The following is a 16,522-nucleotide window of genomic DNA, read 5'->3' as shown; positions in this document are numbered from 1 at the left end:
GACCACTCAGAGGTAGATTTCAACCCTGTTATTTGCTCTTGAGGGCAGAGCCCTGGGAAGGGCGGTGATGTGTTGGGTTCACCCAGGAGGTTGGGGTGTTGATGAAGGCCTTGGGTCCTTGCTTCCTGCCAGTACTCAGTACTACCCCTCTGCCCTGGAGGGCGGCTCTGCTTTCTGACCCTGTGGGACACATCTCTGGAAGTCCAGTGTGACCAGGATAGGGCTTCTGCTCCTGAACAGATGGGGCTGGGTCTCTGGGACCTGGGGACAGGTGGGCCTCAGTGCCCTCAAAGGGTAGGCCCTCCAAGCTACCCCGATGATGCCCCAGGGGAAGGCCAGGCAGAGAGCAGGGGAGGACGAAGACAGGGATCTGTTCCTTTGGGATGTTCTCTCACTGCAGAGTTTGGGGTCCTGGGACTGAGAATCCAGCTGCACTTCAGGGGGCTCTGCTCTTACAGGGGAAACCCTGGTGGCATAGTGGTTAAGAGTTATGGCTGCTAACCAAAAGCTCAGCAGTTCGAATCCACCAGTCGCTTCTTGGAAACTCTATGGAGCGGTTCTACTCTGCCCTGTAGGGTTGCTATGAATCAGAATCCACCGATGGCAACGAGTTGGGTTTTTGGTTTGGCTCTTACAGAGCAGGACCCTCCCCTTCTCGGAGCCCACATCCGGGGGGTGGGGGAGGCCAGCACACCCTGGACTCAGACCTCTGGACGGGCTGCTGCAGGTGCTCCGAAGCTTTCCTTACCACTGTTGGGTGGCGGGGGGAGCAGGGCCGGTGGGCTGGCGGTGGCAGGAAGCAGCCGCCTGCCCGGCTTAGCCCACAGCGCTGGCGGCCAAGTGGTTCAGCGGCCAGGCCTGGCTGAGGCTCTGCCCACGTGGGGCACCGCCGGCCTAGCTGGCGAAGGGCTCCGAGCCACCCCACGGTCCCCAGGGGGCGCTGCGTCCTACTGTCTCGGGGAGCCAAACTAAAGTCGCTCCGGCCACGCGGGGCGCAGTTGCGCGTGGGGTGCCGCCATGGGAAGCCAGGCTGGGGAGCCTTTATGGGGGCCCGGGCCCCGAGGCAGGAGCGCCTCATCTGCCCACCACCGAGAGACGAGCGTCAGTCCCAAAGGGAGAGGGGATGGATGCCGCTTCTCCGGGCGGCCCTGGACTGGGGTTTCCGGCGGGCGCCCAAGTGGGGCGGGCGCCCAAGTGGGGCGGGAGGCCCGCGGGACCGTGCTGGGGATGCCCGGCCCGAGCGGGCGCGGCGGACCGTCGGGGAAGCGCGGGGGCGGGCCTGCTGGGGAGGCAGGGCCGGGGCCGAGCTTATAAAGGCCCGCGGGCAGGCGGCGGGCAGTGGAGCGACTAGGGAATCGCCGGGCCGCGCCGCTGTCCCTCTCGGCCTCTGCTTTCGCCGCGCAGCGCCGGGACTAGAGCGAGCGCGGGCCCCGGTCCCCGGCCCGGCCGGAGGAGAACGTGGACCCGCGGGTCCTCCGGGCGAGCCTAGTGTTCTGGCCGCGGTGAGCGGCACGTGCGGCGACCCGTCCCGGGCGCCATGGCGAGCGGGTCCCGGGGCCCCCTCACCTCCCTTTAGCGCTGCCGCGGCTCCGCGGCCCCGGACTGGCCGGGCTGGCATGGAGCGGCACGTGCTCGGCGCCGCGCTCTACTGGCTGCTGCTGCCGCTCGCGCTCCTGGCCGGTGAGTGGGGCCCGCGCCGCTCGCGGGGACCGCCGCGCCCTCTGCCCGCCCGGTCTCCGGAACTCTCGGCCGGCGAGGGCTGCGCGCGGCGGGAGGGCGGGCGGGCCGCGGGGACTCGGGCCGCGCGCATTCCAGAGGCATGAGACGCCGGCGGCGGGGAGGCCGGGACGGCGCGGGGGCCGCGGCGGGGCCCCAAGCGAGCTGGGCAGGAAGGGCGGGCCGGGCAGAGGGGCACCCGGCGCGCCCCGGAGCGGGCCGGCCGAGCGCTCTGGAGAGGGCGGCGGCGCCGCTGCGCTGCGCTGCGCTGGGGATGGGGCAGCCGTGAGGGGACTGTGTGCCCATGTGGGAGTTGGAGCGTGAGGAGGGGGCGCGAATTTATTTTTTTTAAAGTGCAAACTTGCATCATGACTTCCTGACCAATCTGGGAGAAGGCGGGCTTCCTGCCTGGAACTGTTTAATTTGGAGCCTCCAGCAGAACGAACAGCCGTGCCTAGGCGCTCCCCTCCCCCCCACACTTCCCGCTTCCCTCCCCCCACCCCCAGCCGGCCTGGGGCAGTGCGGTCCTTTGAAAAAAAATGTTAGGGTTCCTCCCTGCCTTTCCCCTAAGGCCGGCTGACTACGGGAGTGGGGAGTGGAGTGTGCGGTGAGGGCGGGCAGGCCTTTGCCCTGTGCTAGGGAGGCACGTTCTCCCGGAAGGCTTTGGCCTAGGTGTCAGGGCTGGCGTTCCGAGACCTTGGAATCAGCCTGCCAGGTTCCAGGGGCACATCTCTGGGATCCTCCTCGCCTTCCACCTTGTCCAGGGCAAAGTTTCCAGGACTTTGGCCCACCCCGTACCGCCCTCAGCCCCCTCTACGTGCGCTGGTCTCTACTGGGTGTGAGCTGGAAAGTAGTCTGATTGAATGAACTCACGGAAAAATGGAGTGATTTGTCTTGCTAGAGTCTATTGAGTGGAAATATCCATCCACGGGTGGGTGGAGGTGTTTTTGTTTGGAAGGCCCTTCCAGAACCTTCTAAATCACTCCAGGTAGGCCTCTTCCAACTTCTGTTATAAGTAGGAGCTGGCTCCCATGGGGCAGGGATGTGGGGTCCAGTGGGGCCTCAGACAGACCGCGTTTTGATTTGTGGAGAAGAATGGTGGTGAAGTTTGGGGAACATTTTCAGGACAGGACTCAATGAAAACCATTGAGCTTGGGAAGGAGGGTTTTTAGAAGCCTCCCTCTGCCTGTCAGCCGTTCTGTGGGCAGAACAGCCTTGGACTGGTTCAGGGGAGCTCAGGGTCAAACAGACGTAAACAGTGCAGGCTTGTTTGCCTCCTCTTCCTTCAGAAAGCCTGAGTAAATCCAGATGCAGGGCAGAACAGGGCTTAGAAGCTGGGCCACTTCAGAGTGGGCCGACAGGTAGGCTTCTTAAAGGTGTAGTTTTTCTTCTGAAGTCCCACAGGACACCAGCAGCTTCCTTAAACTTGCATTTTGAGGTGGTTCATGGCTCAGCAGGCCCTTTCTTCCATGTCTCTGAGCTGGAGGCCTGAGATAGTGTTGGGCCCTTGAGAGAAGCAGGGGAATAAGGGCTCTCTCTTGCAAGGGAGGGTCCCAATTTTGTGGTGGAGCTACCTTGAGCAGGGCTGGCAAACTTTTCCTAAAAAGGGCCAGATAGTAAATATTTTCACAGCACGAAATTATCTTCTTCTGATATGTTTTCCAACCCTTAAAAACCACTCTTGGCTCCTGGGCTGTACCAAAACAGGTGTGGGGTTGACTTCAGCCCTCAGACTGCAGTTTTCGACTCCTGAGAATGAGTCCGGCTGCCTGGGTTCTCCTGGCTTCACGCCTGGAGAGGGTTTTCCTGTCCCCTGGGCTGCTGTTCCCCAGGGCAGGATGAGGCACTGCAGGAGCTCAGGGGTCCTCACCTTGCCTGTGAGTTAGAATCACCTGGGGAGCTTTTAGAAGCTGCAGGTGCCTGGCCACACCCCAAACTGGTTCTTTCCCAGCTTGGGGCTTGGGCCTCAGTATGTTCTTTCAGCTTCTTCGGGAGGGTAATGCAGAGCTGGGGTCAAGACCTGTGCCAGATGATGCCTGGGACGCTCCAAGCCTCAAATGTAGGCCGTTCCCAAAGAACTCATCTTTGCCCCTGCTGATACCCTGTCTAACCCTCCCCGCCGAGCGTCAGAACATCCCCTCTGCTTGTCCCCTGTGTGCCCTCACTCACTGACAGTCTTCTGCCAGGGACTCTGAGGACCTCCAGTGTTTTGAAAGCCAGCAGTGAGTGCCCAGGGAGGCAAACAGAGGCATTAGTCAGCCAGGCAGCCCCATACTGGCTTGGATCACTGCTGTGGTAAGGGTTTGACTCATCCTGGAGTGCCCCTCACCCCATGCGACTCTCTGTGGGGGGTGATACCTCCAAAATCCTGACAACCTCTGCTAGTTTTGGCGAAGACCTCTGGCCCTGCTCCTAGAATGGCGACTACTGAGCTCCTGGATTCCTGGGGGCTCAGGACTCAGTGCTGGAAGTGTCTAGAAAGATGTCAGGGCAGGAAATTTTGTGGTTCTAGTAGAGCAGGATCATACTCCCTGACTCTTGCCCTAATGGGGCAGCCGGAAACCCAGACATCATAGCAGAAATACAGGTGGTGGGAAGTGGTGACTCTTTCTGGTGTCGCTGCATCTCCAGACACGTAGAGGCAACAACATGGCCTCAGAGACATGCCCACCACTCACTGGGGCACTGCCAGGCCAGGCCCCTGACTGTCACTGAGAAGTGCTGCCGCTAGAATCCTGCCCTGCACTTAGGGGACACTTCCTTCTTTTCAGAGTGTTCTCTTGATCCTTGTCCCAGCGCCCTTCGAGCCAAGCGAAGGAGTCTTTTCTTTCTGTTTTCTGTCGGGAGCAAGAGGAACTTGTCTGCAGTCACTCAAAGCCCCGGCCTGCGGCTCCTAGTCATGTGGGGGAGGCAAGTCGTAGTGCTTGTATATTCTGGTATTTCTTGAGTGACCCCATTGGAAGGTGGCTCTGTGCTTGGACTTCAGGGCTGGAATGGAGCCTTCGGTTGTCGACACAGAGGCCATGCCCTGTGGTTCCGTGAGGATGAGGGCACCCAGATTTCACAGCACAGAGCTGGGTACAGGCCTGCTTTTCTCTGCGGCCATGGGCATCCATCACTCTCTGGGCACTGGCCCCCTTGCTTGGCAGAGGGGGTGTGCCACTGCCTCCACGCTGGCCCCCCTGGAGGTTAAATGAGTCAGCAGGAGTGAGCAGTGCTTTGTTAGTTCCGGAAACCAAGGGGGTGTGTGTGTGTGTGTTTGCGGCAGGGGCTGCCTGGGGTGAGGTGGATCTCTCCTGTGGTCCCCGCCCACTGCAGGGCACATCTGCCCAGCGCGCAGTGATAAGGGTCCTGCAGAGGAAATGAGGCGCTTCTCAGTCTCTAGTCCTGGCCACGCAAGGCAGCTTCCTGGGTGGTGTCTCTCCCATCCTGAGGGGACACCTAGTTTGCTCTTGGGACTCAGAGATGATGAGAGGAAGAGGCAGGGCCTTTCTAACCCCACACAGGTGGGATCCTCCTCTGACCTTGGCCCTGGGAAACCCCAGAAGACAGCCTGTATGAGACCCAAGGGGTCTATGACGTCCTCCCGCCCCTGCGTCAATTATACCTCCTCTCCCAGGACTTTGTCCTGATAAGTCGCTCCCTCAAAATTCCCCTTCTCCTTAGACTTCAACAGAGCATTGCTCTTCTCTCAGAGGTCTGTTTTAGAAATATTTAATTAGACATTCACTTCTTTTCTGTAGAGCTTGTATTTTTTCTTGGTTACTGAAGCAGTTTTGTACATGTTCACACTCAAGAATTCACACATCGTAGGAACAGTTGATGAGCCGGTAAGGGTCTCCTGTCCATCCATCTTTCATGTGGTAGACCCTCACCAAGTGTGTGTCTGGCTTTTCTGTAACGGGCATGTAACCCCTGGGCAGCATATCCGTCTCAGCTCGCTGTTGTCCTCTGGGCGCTGGGAGAGGTGGGCGGGGCAGGGCAGGACCACCCAGACTGCGCACATATGCTTGGCTACACTTGACCTTTGAGCTCCTACCCCAGCCTCAGAATGCAGGTGTTTGGCTGGTTTTATGGACAAGAGTCTGGGGGTGGAGGTAAGCTAGTTAAGTTACCTAGGAGGAAGTGACAAGGCTGGAGTGATGTTCTTCCTCTCCTGGGGGGCAAGCCCCACACCTCTGAGCATGGACATTTTACATACAGGAACCTGGTGGACAGAAAGGGAGGCATGGGGAGGGCAGGGCCGGGCAGAGTCTTGGTTGCTTTTGCTGCAGAGGGTTTGGCGATCAGCACAGATTCAGATCATGGTGCAGGCTATAGCCGAGAGATGTGCCAAGGCCTCCCCAGGCCCAAAGTCAGCCTCTGACCCCCACCTCCCCTTTGTCCTATAGCCAAGTTCCTGGTCTCCTCTGGGGAGCCCCCATCTCTGGAGCTGGGAGGGTGATGGGCCACAGCAGCCTCGGCTTTGCTGTGACCTTGCTAGGCCTCAGTTTCCTCACATGTCAAACCCAGCCACTGCCATCGAGTCGATTCCGACTCATAGCGACCCTATAGGACAGAGTAGAGCTGCCCCATAGTTTCCAAGGAGCACCTGGCGAATTCGAACTGCTGACCTTTTGGTTAGCAGCTGTAGCACTTAACCACTACACCACCAGGATTTTCCTTCACCTGTCAAGGAGACTATAAAATCTTTATAGCTGCTTCCTGGACTCTGATTTCTTGGTCTCTGGGGCTTCAGGCCACTCTGTGGGCGGGAGCATTCGCGTTACCCTCTACCGGATAGGCCAGCGTCTGCAGGGCCTGGCAGCCAGCATCCTGCTGGGAATAGGGCTCCAGAGTGATTTCCCAGATGTTTGGTGTGTTGGCTGCCACAGGCCTGAGCCTGGTGGATAGCCAGGTCAGGCCTCCAGGGAAGCTGATAGAAAGAGGGGCCCACCCAACCCACACTCCCTCCACACAGGGCTCCGCAGAACAGGTGGGAGGGAAAGGTCTCTTGCTCTGTGCAGCCCTGAATAGTTCCAGAAAGGAGAGGCTTGGTGTCTAGGGCAGGGGAGTGACTGCAGGCTAGCCGTCTTCCTGACCCTGAGCAGGACACGTCCCCAGGGGAGTCCATAGCGAAGCCCCCTTGGCCCCGCACACGCGCAGCACAGGCCCCCATTTGCTCACACGGGCACTATCGGAGTCTTCCAAATCTGATCATGCTTCTGCGTCAAGGGCTTGTGGGACAGAGTGGAGGCTGTGGTGGGGGCAGTGAGGGTACCTAGAGCTCAACTTCCCTCTCTGTAAGAGACTGTGGAGTTCCTGAAGTGGTGTAAATGGTTAAGCACTCAGCTGCTAACCAGAAAGTTGAAGGTTCGAGTCTACCTAGAGGGGCCTTGGAAGAGCCTGACCATCTACTTCCAAAAGAATCAACCACTGAAAACCCTGTGGAGGGCAGTTCTGCTCTGACATGTGGGACTGACTCCACCACAACTAGTTTACTGGAGGGCCTGTCCTTGCTGTGTTTGTTTACAGAGTGCTAGGCCAAGCACAGGTGGGAGAACAAATAATGAAAATAAAGAACAGTGGACAGAACCGGGCCCATCCTGGCCCAGCCCCCCTCCCCACGCGCACACGTAAGTAGGTGGTTGCACAGTCTTGCAGAGAAGGGGGCTAGGGGCGGAGCTGTCTCCTGGGCCCTGCAGGTCGGGCAGGTGGACCCAGGAGTGAATGGGCCCTGATAGCGGTGGGCCAGGGTTTGGGTCAGCCCTGGGGACAAGTCAGCAGCAGCACAGGAGTGGGTCCAGGCTGCCTGTGGGGACTGGTAGGGCTGGGGAGAGGCAGGCGTAGGGGGACACAAGCCTGGCAGGAGGGCAAGAAGGGCAGCAAGGCCTGAGGACAGTGTCAGGAGGGTGCTCCCAGGGCCCCATGGTCAGCCCTCTCCCCAACCGCTCCCATCCCCCCCCCCCGCCCGGAAGGAGCTCCTTCCAGGCAGGAAGAGCCACTTGCATGCTCTGGTGGCTTGGTTGATGGCACTGCTGGAGGAGGGGTGGCTCTTTCTAGGGTCCAGGCCCCTGGCGGTGGACAAAAGGAAATGAGAGATCGGGTGGTGGGTGAGAAGTCAGGGCTGGGAAGGACCTGAGGCTTGACTGCAGCCCCTAAGGTTTTACTTTCATAATTGGGTTTAAATTATTACACAGATAATATATACATACTTTGGTAACAAAATAAAATACCGAGTGAGATAAGACTAAATTCCCTCTGTAGCCCTTTAAGCCTGCCCCTCCCTCGTAGCTCCTAGGCCACACGACTTCCAGGTCTCTCCATTGTCTGAGCACAGCGGTAGTATCTCTGTGTGCGGTCCGCAGCTGATGACGCGGAGGCCCCTGTCCTGCCCCACAATTGTTCAGAGCTGAAAGGCCGGTGACTTTCCCAGCTCTCCCCACAGAGGGCATGAGGCTGCTCTGGGGCTCTGGGGTCAGGAGCACACAGCCATGAGCTCCTTGTATGCCTTCTTTGCTCACAGGGCAGCCTTCCCATTTTGTGGATGAGGACACTGAGGCTGCCACCAGGCCCTCAGGCAACCTGCTGTCCTCAGGAGAAACCAAATCCCAGAGAGCCAGCCCCAGTGTACCCAGAGTGATGGCAGGCGCCCTGGGGTGTGTGTGGCTCCCTTGGCATCTTGGAACCCTTGCTGAGTGGGTGGGCCTCTCCCTCTGGTGTGTTTTAATAACATAATTGTAGTGAGTATTTTTAGGTCCTTCTCATGGCCGGCAGGGGCTCAGCCGCTGTTTACCAGGCTCCAATCTGCACGCTATTTTTCTCTGAAAGTATATATAGCTGGGGCCACTTCTCCTTCCTCGGGGTCAGGCCAAAGAGGGACAGTGCCGCCTCAGCCACCTCCTGTGGTTTCCTCTGTAGTGAATGGGCAGTAAAGGGGCCCAGGAGGGGCTGGTGGCTCACCAGAACTGCTGAAAGCAGGCAAGGGGGTGGGGGGCCAGTGGCAGGAAGGGGAGGTAGGAGGCTGAGAGCAAGATGGGGAGCCGGGAGCAGGATGGAGGGATCAGGGGCCGAGAGCAAGATGGGGGACCAGGAGCCCGACAGGGGGGCCATGGGGGCTGAGAGCACAGGATGGGGAGCTAGGAGCAGGATGTGGGGGAGAGGAAGAGGGCTGAGAGCAGAATGGGGAACGGGGAGGGGGCTAGGAGTGAGATGGAGGGCTGCAGGGCTGGAAGCAGGACGGGTCAGGGGCCAAGGGTAGGATGGGGGGTGGGGTGGAGGCCGTGCTGAGCAGAGGAGCTGGCCTCATGCAGGGGTGAGGCTGTGTAAGAGACAGGCTTCCTCCCGCCCTGGACCCCAGCAGTGCCCAGGTGCTTGTAAAGCGCCCCCAGCACCCCTCACTTCCACTGTGGCCGGAAGCCACCGGCCATCGGACAGCCTTCCCTGTGGGTCCTCTGGGGAAAACACAACAACCAAACTGCGACATAAACAGATTCCTCAGGCTTCGAGAGGTACCAAAGGACAAAGGAATGTGACTGTGGCAGCTTCACCTGGGAGCCAGGCTGGGAGGGGGCCGGCATAGGCCAGTGAGAGGAGCTAGCGCCGGCTTGGGGCCATCAGGTACGCTCTGCTGGGAATCTCCTACCCACCCTCGGGGGCTCAGTCTCCAGAGTGGTGGTCTGTGCAAGAGCCCCACTGCTCAGCTCTGCATGGGCCCTGGACGCCCAGCTCTTCTGCTCTGAGCAGGCGTGGCCGCCACCCTCCTACCCCATTGAGGGGGTTTCTGTTTATAGTCAAAACACCATTTAAAACAACAGATCATTTTAACTGCCTGGACCAAACAGCTGTTTTTGTTTTCCCTTCCTTCCCAGTCTTTGTCCCTGGGCCACAGCGTCACACCCTCTGCTTAAGGAAGGCCCGAGGTGCCTGGCTGTGCACTGCTCAGTGTCTCACGCGCTCTCTCCCTCCTCGGAGCTTGTGCTCTTCCTAGGGTGCTTTACAAAGAACAGGCCAGGGGTGGTCCACTCACTTTGCCTGGGTCACCCGGCGAGTCATCTGGGGCTCAAGCCTGTGCAGCTGCCTTAGATACCCATGTAACACTCAGGGTCTTCGAAGAATGGGTGCAGGCTATGTTGCTTTTCAGGGGAGGCAGCCCCTCTGTTGTCCTGGCTGCAGCCCACTTTGCTCTATTCCTGAGCTCCAGGCCCCATTCCGCTCTATGAGAGGCACCACTCCTGCGGTTTACCAGGCTCCCCTGCCTCCCTTCTCTCCTTTGTCTCCCTCCTCCATCCCATGGGTCACTTGGGTACAAACCTCAGGTGCTCTTCTTCTAGCCCAGGGTCAGCTTGCCCTAGCTCTGGCTCCCACCCTCCAGCCCCCACCCTGGCCATGCCATCACTCCCTCTGTCCCTCTCCCTGCCTCCATGCCTAGGCTCATTCCCCCACATAACCACTGAGACCATCCCATTACCCACTGCAGACACTTTGGTGCCATGAGGCCACCTGGATCCTCTTGTCTTCCCGTGGAGGGCACAAGTGCCCCTCACTGATGCCCGCCATGAGGCGGGCTCTCCCAGGAGATGCTTCCTATGGCAGACAGTTGTAGCCCATTGTACTGATGAGGACACAGAGGCTCAGAGAGGTGAAGTTTTTAGGAGGTAGAGTGAAATTGGAGCTGGCACTCACGTGCCCCCAGCCGCCAGCCCCATGGCCTTCAACTGCCTTGGACAATGCCCCTATTGAAGCCCCCTTAGAGGGCTCCCCCGGTCCTCAGGTCCGGCCTCCTTCTCCTCCCCACGTACCCCACCACCTGCCCACTGTCACTTCACCTCCTGTTACTGGTTGTCCACTCCGCAAATGCGGAAGTATTTGGAGAGAATCTCCTCTGTGCCAGGCCAAGCTTTAGGTTTTGGGGAGTTGACAACATCCCCTCAGAAGGGTGACACTTCTCGTGGGGTGTTTTTTTTTTTTTTTTTTTTAAGCCGAGGGACATTTAGCAAACAATAATGTGCATAGACCTTCAGCCATCCATCGGATGAGTCTGACTATTGAATACACCCATATACCACCAGTTCTGGTCAAATGGGTTCCAGTTCATCCCGTGTACGTCAGAGTAGAACTGTGCTCCATAGGCTTTTCTTTTTTAGATTTTTTTCTGGTAAAAATACACATAACACAATTTATGTCATCTCAACAATTTCTACTTGTACAATTCAGTGACACTAGTTACATTCTTTGAATTGTGCAACCATTCTTGATATCCTTTTCCAAATTATTCCACCACCATTATCCACAGAATTTTCAATGGCTGATTTTTTTAGAAGTAGAAGGCTAGAGCCTTCCTTCTGAGGTTCTTCTGGGTGGACTGGAACCTCCAACCTTTTGGTTAGCAGCCAAGCACATTAGCCATTTCACCCACCCAGGTACTCCTACATCCATATACCCATTGCCATTGAGTCAATTCAAGATCTAGAACATTGCCATTCCCCTTGGAAATCCCCCCTAACCCTTCCCAGTCAACCCCCTCCCTCCTTGACTCTGATTTCTAATACCATAGACTGGTATTTGGATTTCCTAGAGATGGAATTGCCCAGAAGCTGGCTTCTTTCATTCGGTCTAATGTTTTTGAGATTCATCTGGGCTGCTGTGTTTATCAGTGATCTTTTTAAATTGCTGAACAGTATGTCTTCATGCACCCATACCACAGTTTGTGAAACCAGTCTCCTGTTCCCAATATTTGGAGTGTTTCCAGATGTTGCTGATTATCCATGAGGCTCCTAAGAACAGTCGTGCGTGCCTTTTTGTGGACACAGATTTTCATTCCATCCACTCCTACACACCAAGGTGTGGATCACTGGGTCATGAAGATGATGTTTCACTTCAAAGAAATTGCCGAACAGCTCTCACAGTGATTGTGTCATTGACAGCCTTAAGCAGGGTCTGAGAGTTCCAGTTGCTCCATACCCTCATCAACACTTGGTGTTGTCTGTCTTTCTTTATGTTAGCCTTTCTTGTGGGTGTGAAGTGGTATCTTGTGATATTAATTTGCATTGCTCTGATGGCTAAGGATCTTAATCACCTTTTCCTTTGCTAATTGGCCTTTCAAATACCTTTTGTGAAGTGTCTCTTCCAGTCTTTTCCCGTTTAAAATATTGGATAGTTTGTTTTTTCGTTTTTGTTTGTTTTTTTGAGTCCTTGCTTCATTTAGTTAAATTATAGTTTTCATATACATGGCTTTTAAAGAGATGTATTTATTTTGTTGTTGTTGAGAATATGCACAGCAAAACACACATCAATTCAACAGTTTCTATATGACTTTGATTACATTCTTCAAGTTGTGCAACCATTCTCACCCTCCTTTTCTGAGTTGTTCCTCCACCATTAGATGGTTTGTCTTTTTATTTCTTATTTTTAGGGCTCCATATGGATTCTAAACATAAGTGTTTCATCAGCTGTTTGTACTGCAAATATTTTTTCTCTGCCTGTGGCTAATCATTTTCTTAATGGTGTCTTTTTTTTTTTTAACTGCTTGCATTTTTGTAATTGTGGTAAAATATACATAATGTAAAATTTATCATTTTAATAACTTTTAAATGTATCATTCAGTGATGTTAAGTACGTTCACAGTGTTGTACAACCATTACCATTATCTATTTCTAGAACATTTTCATCACCCAAAACAGGAACTCCGTATCCATTAAGCAATAACTCCTCCAGCCCTGGTAACCTCTAATCTACTTTCTGTCTCAATGGATTTGCCTCTTCTAGATATTTCATATAAGTGGAATCATAACGTTTTTTGTCTTTTTTCTCAGCATAACGTTTTCAAGGTTCATCCATGTTGCGTGTATCAGAATTTCATTCCTCTTTGTTGTTGTTTGGGAAACCCTGATGGTATAGTGGTTAAGAGCTACATTTGCAAACCAAAATGTCAGCAGCTCGAATCCACCAGGTGCTCCTTGGAAACTTTATGCGGCAGTTCTACTCTGTCCTATAGGGTCTCTATGAGTCAGAATTGATTCAACGGCAATGGGTTTTCTTGTCGTTCATTGCCGTTGAGTCAATTCCGAGTCATGTACTCAGTAGAGTAGAACTGCCCGATAGGGTATTCAAAGTTGTGACTTTTTGGAAGCAGATTGCCAGGCCTGTCTTCCAAGGTGCCTCTGAGTGAGTTCAAACTGCTAGTAGGCAAGCTCTTAACCCTTTATGCTACCCAGGGACTTCATTCCTGTTTATGGCTGAATAATATTCTATTTTATGGATATAGCACATTTTGTTTATCCAATCATCTCTTGATCGTTTCAGGGTAATGCTGGCCTCATAGAAAGTGTTAGGAAATGTCCCCTCTTCTTCAGTTTTTTGCAAGACTTTGAGAAGGATTCGTGTTAGTTCATATAAAAGTGTTTGGTAGAATTCATCAGTGAGGTGATCTGGTCCTGAGCTTTTCCTTGCTGGTAGGTTTTTGATTATTGATTCAATCTCCTTATTTGTTATAGGTCTAAGTATAGATTTTCTATGTTTTCTTGAGTTCATTTTGGCAGTTCATATTTTTCTAGGAATTTTTCCATAGTGCTGCTATGATAGAATTACCACAAGTATATAGCATTAAGAAACAGAAATTTATTCCCTTACAGTTGAGGCTAGAAGTCTGAATTTAGGGCACCAGCTCTAGGGGAAATCTTTCTCTGTCAGCTCTGGGAGAAGTTTCTTGTCATCAGTTTTTCAGTGCAGGGACCCCGGGTCCAAAGGATGCTTTCCGCTCCTGGCTCTTCCTTCTTGGTGGCAGGAGGTTCCCCTCCTCTGTGGTTGTTTCTCTTTTTTACATCTCAAAAGAGATTGAATCAAGATACAATCTAGTCCTGTAGATTGAGTGTCCTGCCTCATTAACATAACGGACAGCTCACTTGCAAATAGGATCATAACCACAGGCGTAGAGGCAAGGATTTACAATACATAGGACAAATACATCGCATCACAAAATGGAGGACAAACACACAATACTGGGAATCATGTCCTAGCCAACTATGTAATTGTTCATAATACTCTCTTATGATCCTTTTTATTTCTGTAAAATTGGTAGCAGTGTCCCCACTTTTATTTCTGATTGCAGTAACTTGAGCCTTCTGTCTTTTTTTTCTTAGTCAACGTAGCTAAAGGTTTGTCAGTTTTGTTGATCTTTTCAAAGAACCAATTTTTGGTCTCTGTGGTTTTCTCTATTGTTTTTTTATTTTCTGTTGTGTTTATCTCTGCTCTACCCATTGCTGGCAAATTGATTCTGACAGCGACCCTATAGGACAGAGTAGAACTACCTCATGGGGTTTCCAAAGAGTGCCTGGTGGATTTGACTAGTCTTTATTATTTCCTTCTTTCTGTTAGCTTTGAATTTAGTTTGCTCTTTTTTTTCTAGTTCCTGAAGGTGCTCAGTTGAGTTACTGATTTGAGATCTTTCTTCTTTTTCAATGTAGGCATTTACAGCTATAAATGTCCCTCTTACGGCTGTTTTTGGTACACCCCATGAGTTTGGTATGTTGTGTTTCTGTGTCCACTCATCTCACTGTATTTTCTGATTTTTCTGTGATTTGTTCTTTGACCCATTTATTGTTTAAGATTGTGTTGTTTGACTTCTATATATTTATGAATTCTCCAGTTTTCTGCCTTCTTACTGGTTTCTAGTTTCAACTCATTGTGACTGGAAAGATGCTTTATATGATTTCAGTCTTTTAAAATTTATTAAGACTTGTTTTGTGGCCTGATGTCTGGTTGTCCTGGAGAATGTTTCGTGTGCACTGGAGAAGAATGTATATTCTGCTGTTGTTGGCTGGAGTGTTCTAGAGATGTCTGTTAGGCCTAATTGGCTTATAGTGGCATTCAAGTCCTCCATTTCTTTATTGATCTTCTGTCTAGTTGTTCTTAATGGTGCCTTTTTAAGAGCAGACATTTTTAATTCAGATGAAGGCCAGTTTACTCATGTGATGTGTGTGTTGTTTGAATGTTTGGCCTCCCCACTAGACTGTGATCCCCTCCCTGAGCGAGGGAACCTCACCGCATGGCATGCTGTGGTCTCATTGTCTGCATTCCTGGCTCAGAGTGTGCTTCGTTCAGCGTTTCCTGGCGGCAGGGACATGCTGGCTCCGTGTCGGGCTGGGTTTCCCGTTTCCTCCACACCCCTATGTGCCCTTCCTGCCCTGGCGTTACTTCCACTCCTCCTGCAGGCCCTGCCCACCCTCATTCACTGCCTGTGCCTGCTCTGGATGTCCCTGTCCTCTGTCAGCAGAGTTGGCTCCTCCGCAGAGCTCTGAAGCACATGGGCCCTCTCTTGACTGCCCGCCCTTGTCTTGTGGTGGCCACATTACTGGGCTCTCGATCGTCGATCGTCTTCAGCGTGGCTTCCCCTGGGCCGCCTGACGCCCGGGCCTTCACTGGTTGTCTCTTGGATGAATTGGGGTTTGTTTAAGTCCCCATTTGCATCCTGATGGCCCAGGCTATGTCACCGTCCCGTCCCGCTGTTCCCAGAGGCCGCAGAGACCCTCTCTGCATGGCCTCACTTCTGCTGTTGATTTCCCCCTTAGGACAGATTCCCAGGAGTCAGATTACAGATGATTGGATCACAGCCTCATGCCAGGCAGCTTTCCAAAGCCCTGGCGCTGCATGCACCCTGCATGCTGGTGCCCTGGCATTGCTTTGATTTCTGGTTTCATCTCCTGGGAGCCCTGTGCTATCAGGGGCCCTCCCATCACCATGGCATGCCTAAGAGCAAGCTGCTGCCCTGTCCAGAATGGGCAGCACCACATTGTTGGGCTTGTCTCTGCTTCCTTATCTGCCTTCCCTAGGCCTGATTTGAGGACAGCTGTCATGTGGTCAGTGGCCAGGCCTCTCCGGCCTCACCAGAGAGTCCATGTGCCTGGAGCGGGCTTTTTCCATCCGCGCTGCCTGGCCTACTCCCAGCAGACGTGGTCTCTCCCTCTTGTTGGTAGCTGTCTGCTCTCCTTTTGAGCAGGTGTGTGTATTTCCTCCAGTTTATGGTATCATGGGTGGTCATGGCTGGGTGGGAGCTGGGACTGGGAGAGTGATGCAGCGGGCACTGCTGAAGCTCTGTGTTGACCTCCTGACTTGGAGACCACCCAACCCAGCCACTGGCTCCGGAGAACTGCTGCTGTCATGTCTCCGTCCCTGTGTAGGAGCAGCAGAGACGTTATCAGTGGGTACAGACCTTCCCCGCCAGGGGGGAGGGGGCTGAGTGGGCGCTAATCTCCCAGGGTCAGGAGATGTTGGGGGAGGGTCTTCGGCCAGCTTTGGTGGACCTGAAGGGACCTGGCAGGACTCACAGGGCAGTGTTGGCTATCAAGGGACAGTCAAGGCCCAGTCCTGGTCCAGTGGTGGCACAGAGGGAATGTGCAGGAGTCTAATGGTTGCAGACCTTTGGGGTGGGCAGCCCTGTTTGAGAACAGGCTCCAGACACGGTGAACTGGTGTGAGCTGGGCTGATGTGTGTGGCTCTATCGGATGCCTCTCCTGCCTTGGTTTCCATCTGGCCCCTGGGCTGATGTGCCATTGCTCAGCCAGGTGCCTCTCCTGCCTTGGTTTCCTTATCCTGTCAGATAGGCAATAACAGGTCTCTTGCTGGAGCTGTCTGAGCCCCAGATCAGTTCATCTACAAGCAAGGGTTCTGTGTGACCTGACAGGTTGCATGTGTGGGTGGACGCGCCCTTGATCTGGAAGGGCCTTCCATAGGGCAGGGGCCCCAGCCTCAGGACAGCTGGAGGGCTAGATGATGAGCTGGGAACCTTGCACTGTGTGCCATCTGCTACCTCCTCCTAAGAAAGCCCAGG

General features: G+C 54.1%; 1 protein-coding gene across 6 annotated transcripts in view; it reads left to right on the top strand.

Annotated features, from left to right (window-relative positions):
- The first annotated feature begins 1,187 nt into the window (after positions 1 to 1,187).
- PIEZO1 (piezo type mechanosensitive ion channel component 1) overlaps positions 1,188 to 16,522 on the top strand; it is a 62,284-nt gene continuing 46,949 nt past the window's right edge. For all 6 annotated transcript variants that reach the window (XM_049863755.1, XM_049863752.1, XM_049863751.1 and 3 more), the window contains exon 1: positions 1,188 to 1,680. In XM_049863755.1, the coding sequence (XP_049719712.1) occupies positions 1,617 to 1,680 (64 nt within the window). In that variant the 5' untranslated portion in view covers positions 1,188 to 1,616. The remainder of the gene's footprint in view (positions 1,681 to 16,522) is intronic.

This window comes from Elephas maximus, chromosome 21, assembly GCF_024166365.1.
Source record: "Elephas maximus indicus isolate mEleMax1 chromosome 21, mEleMax1 primary haplotype, whole genome shotgun sequence".
NCBI lineage: Eukaryota > Metazoa > Chordata > Mammalia > Proboscidea > Elephantidae > Elephas > Elephas maximus.
This window is presented reverse-complemented; position numbering and strand designations above follow the sequence as displayed.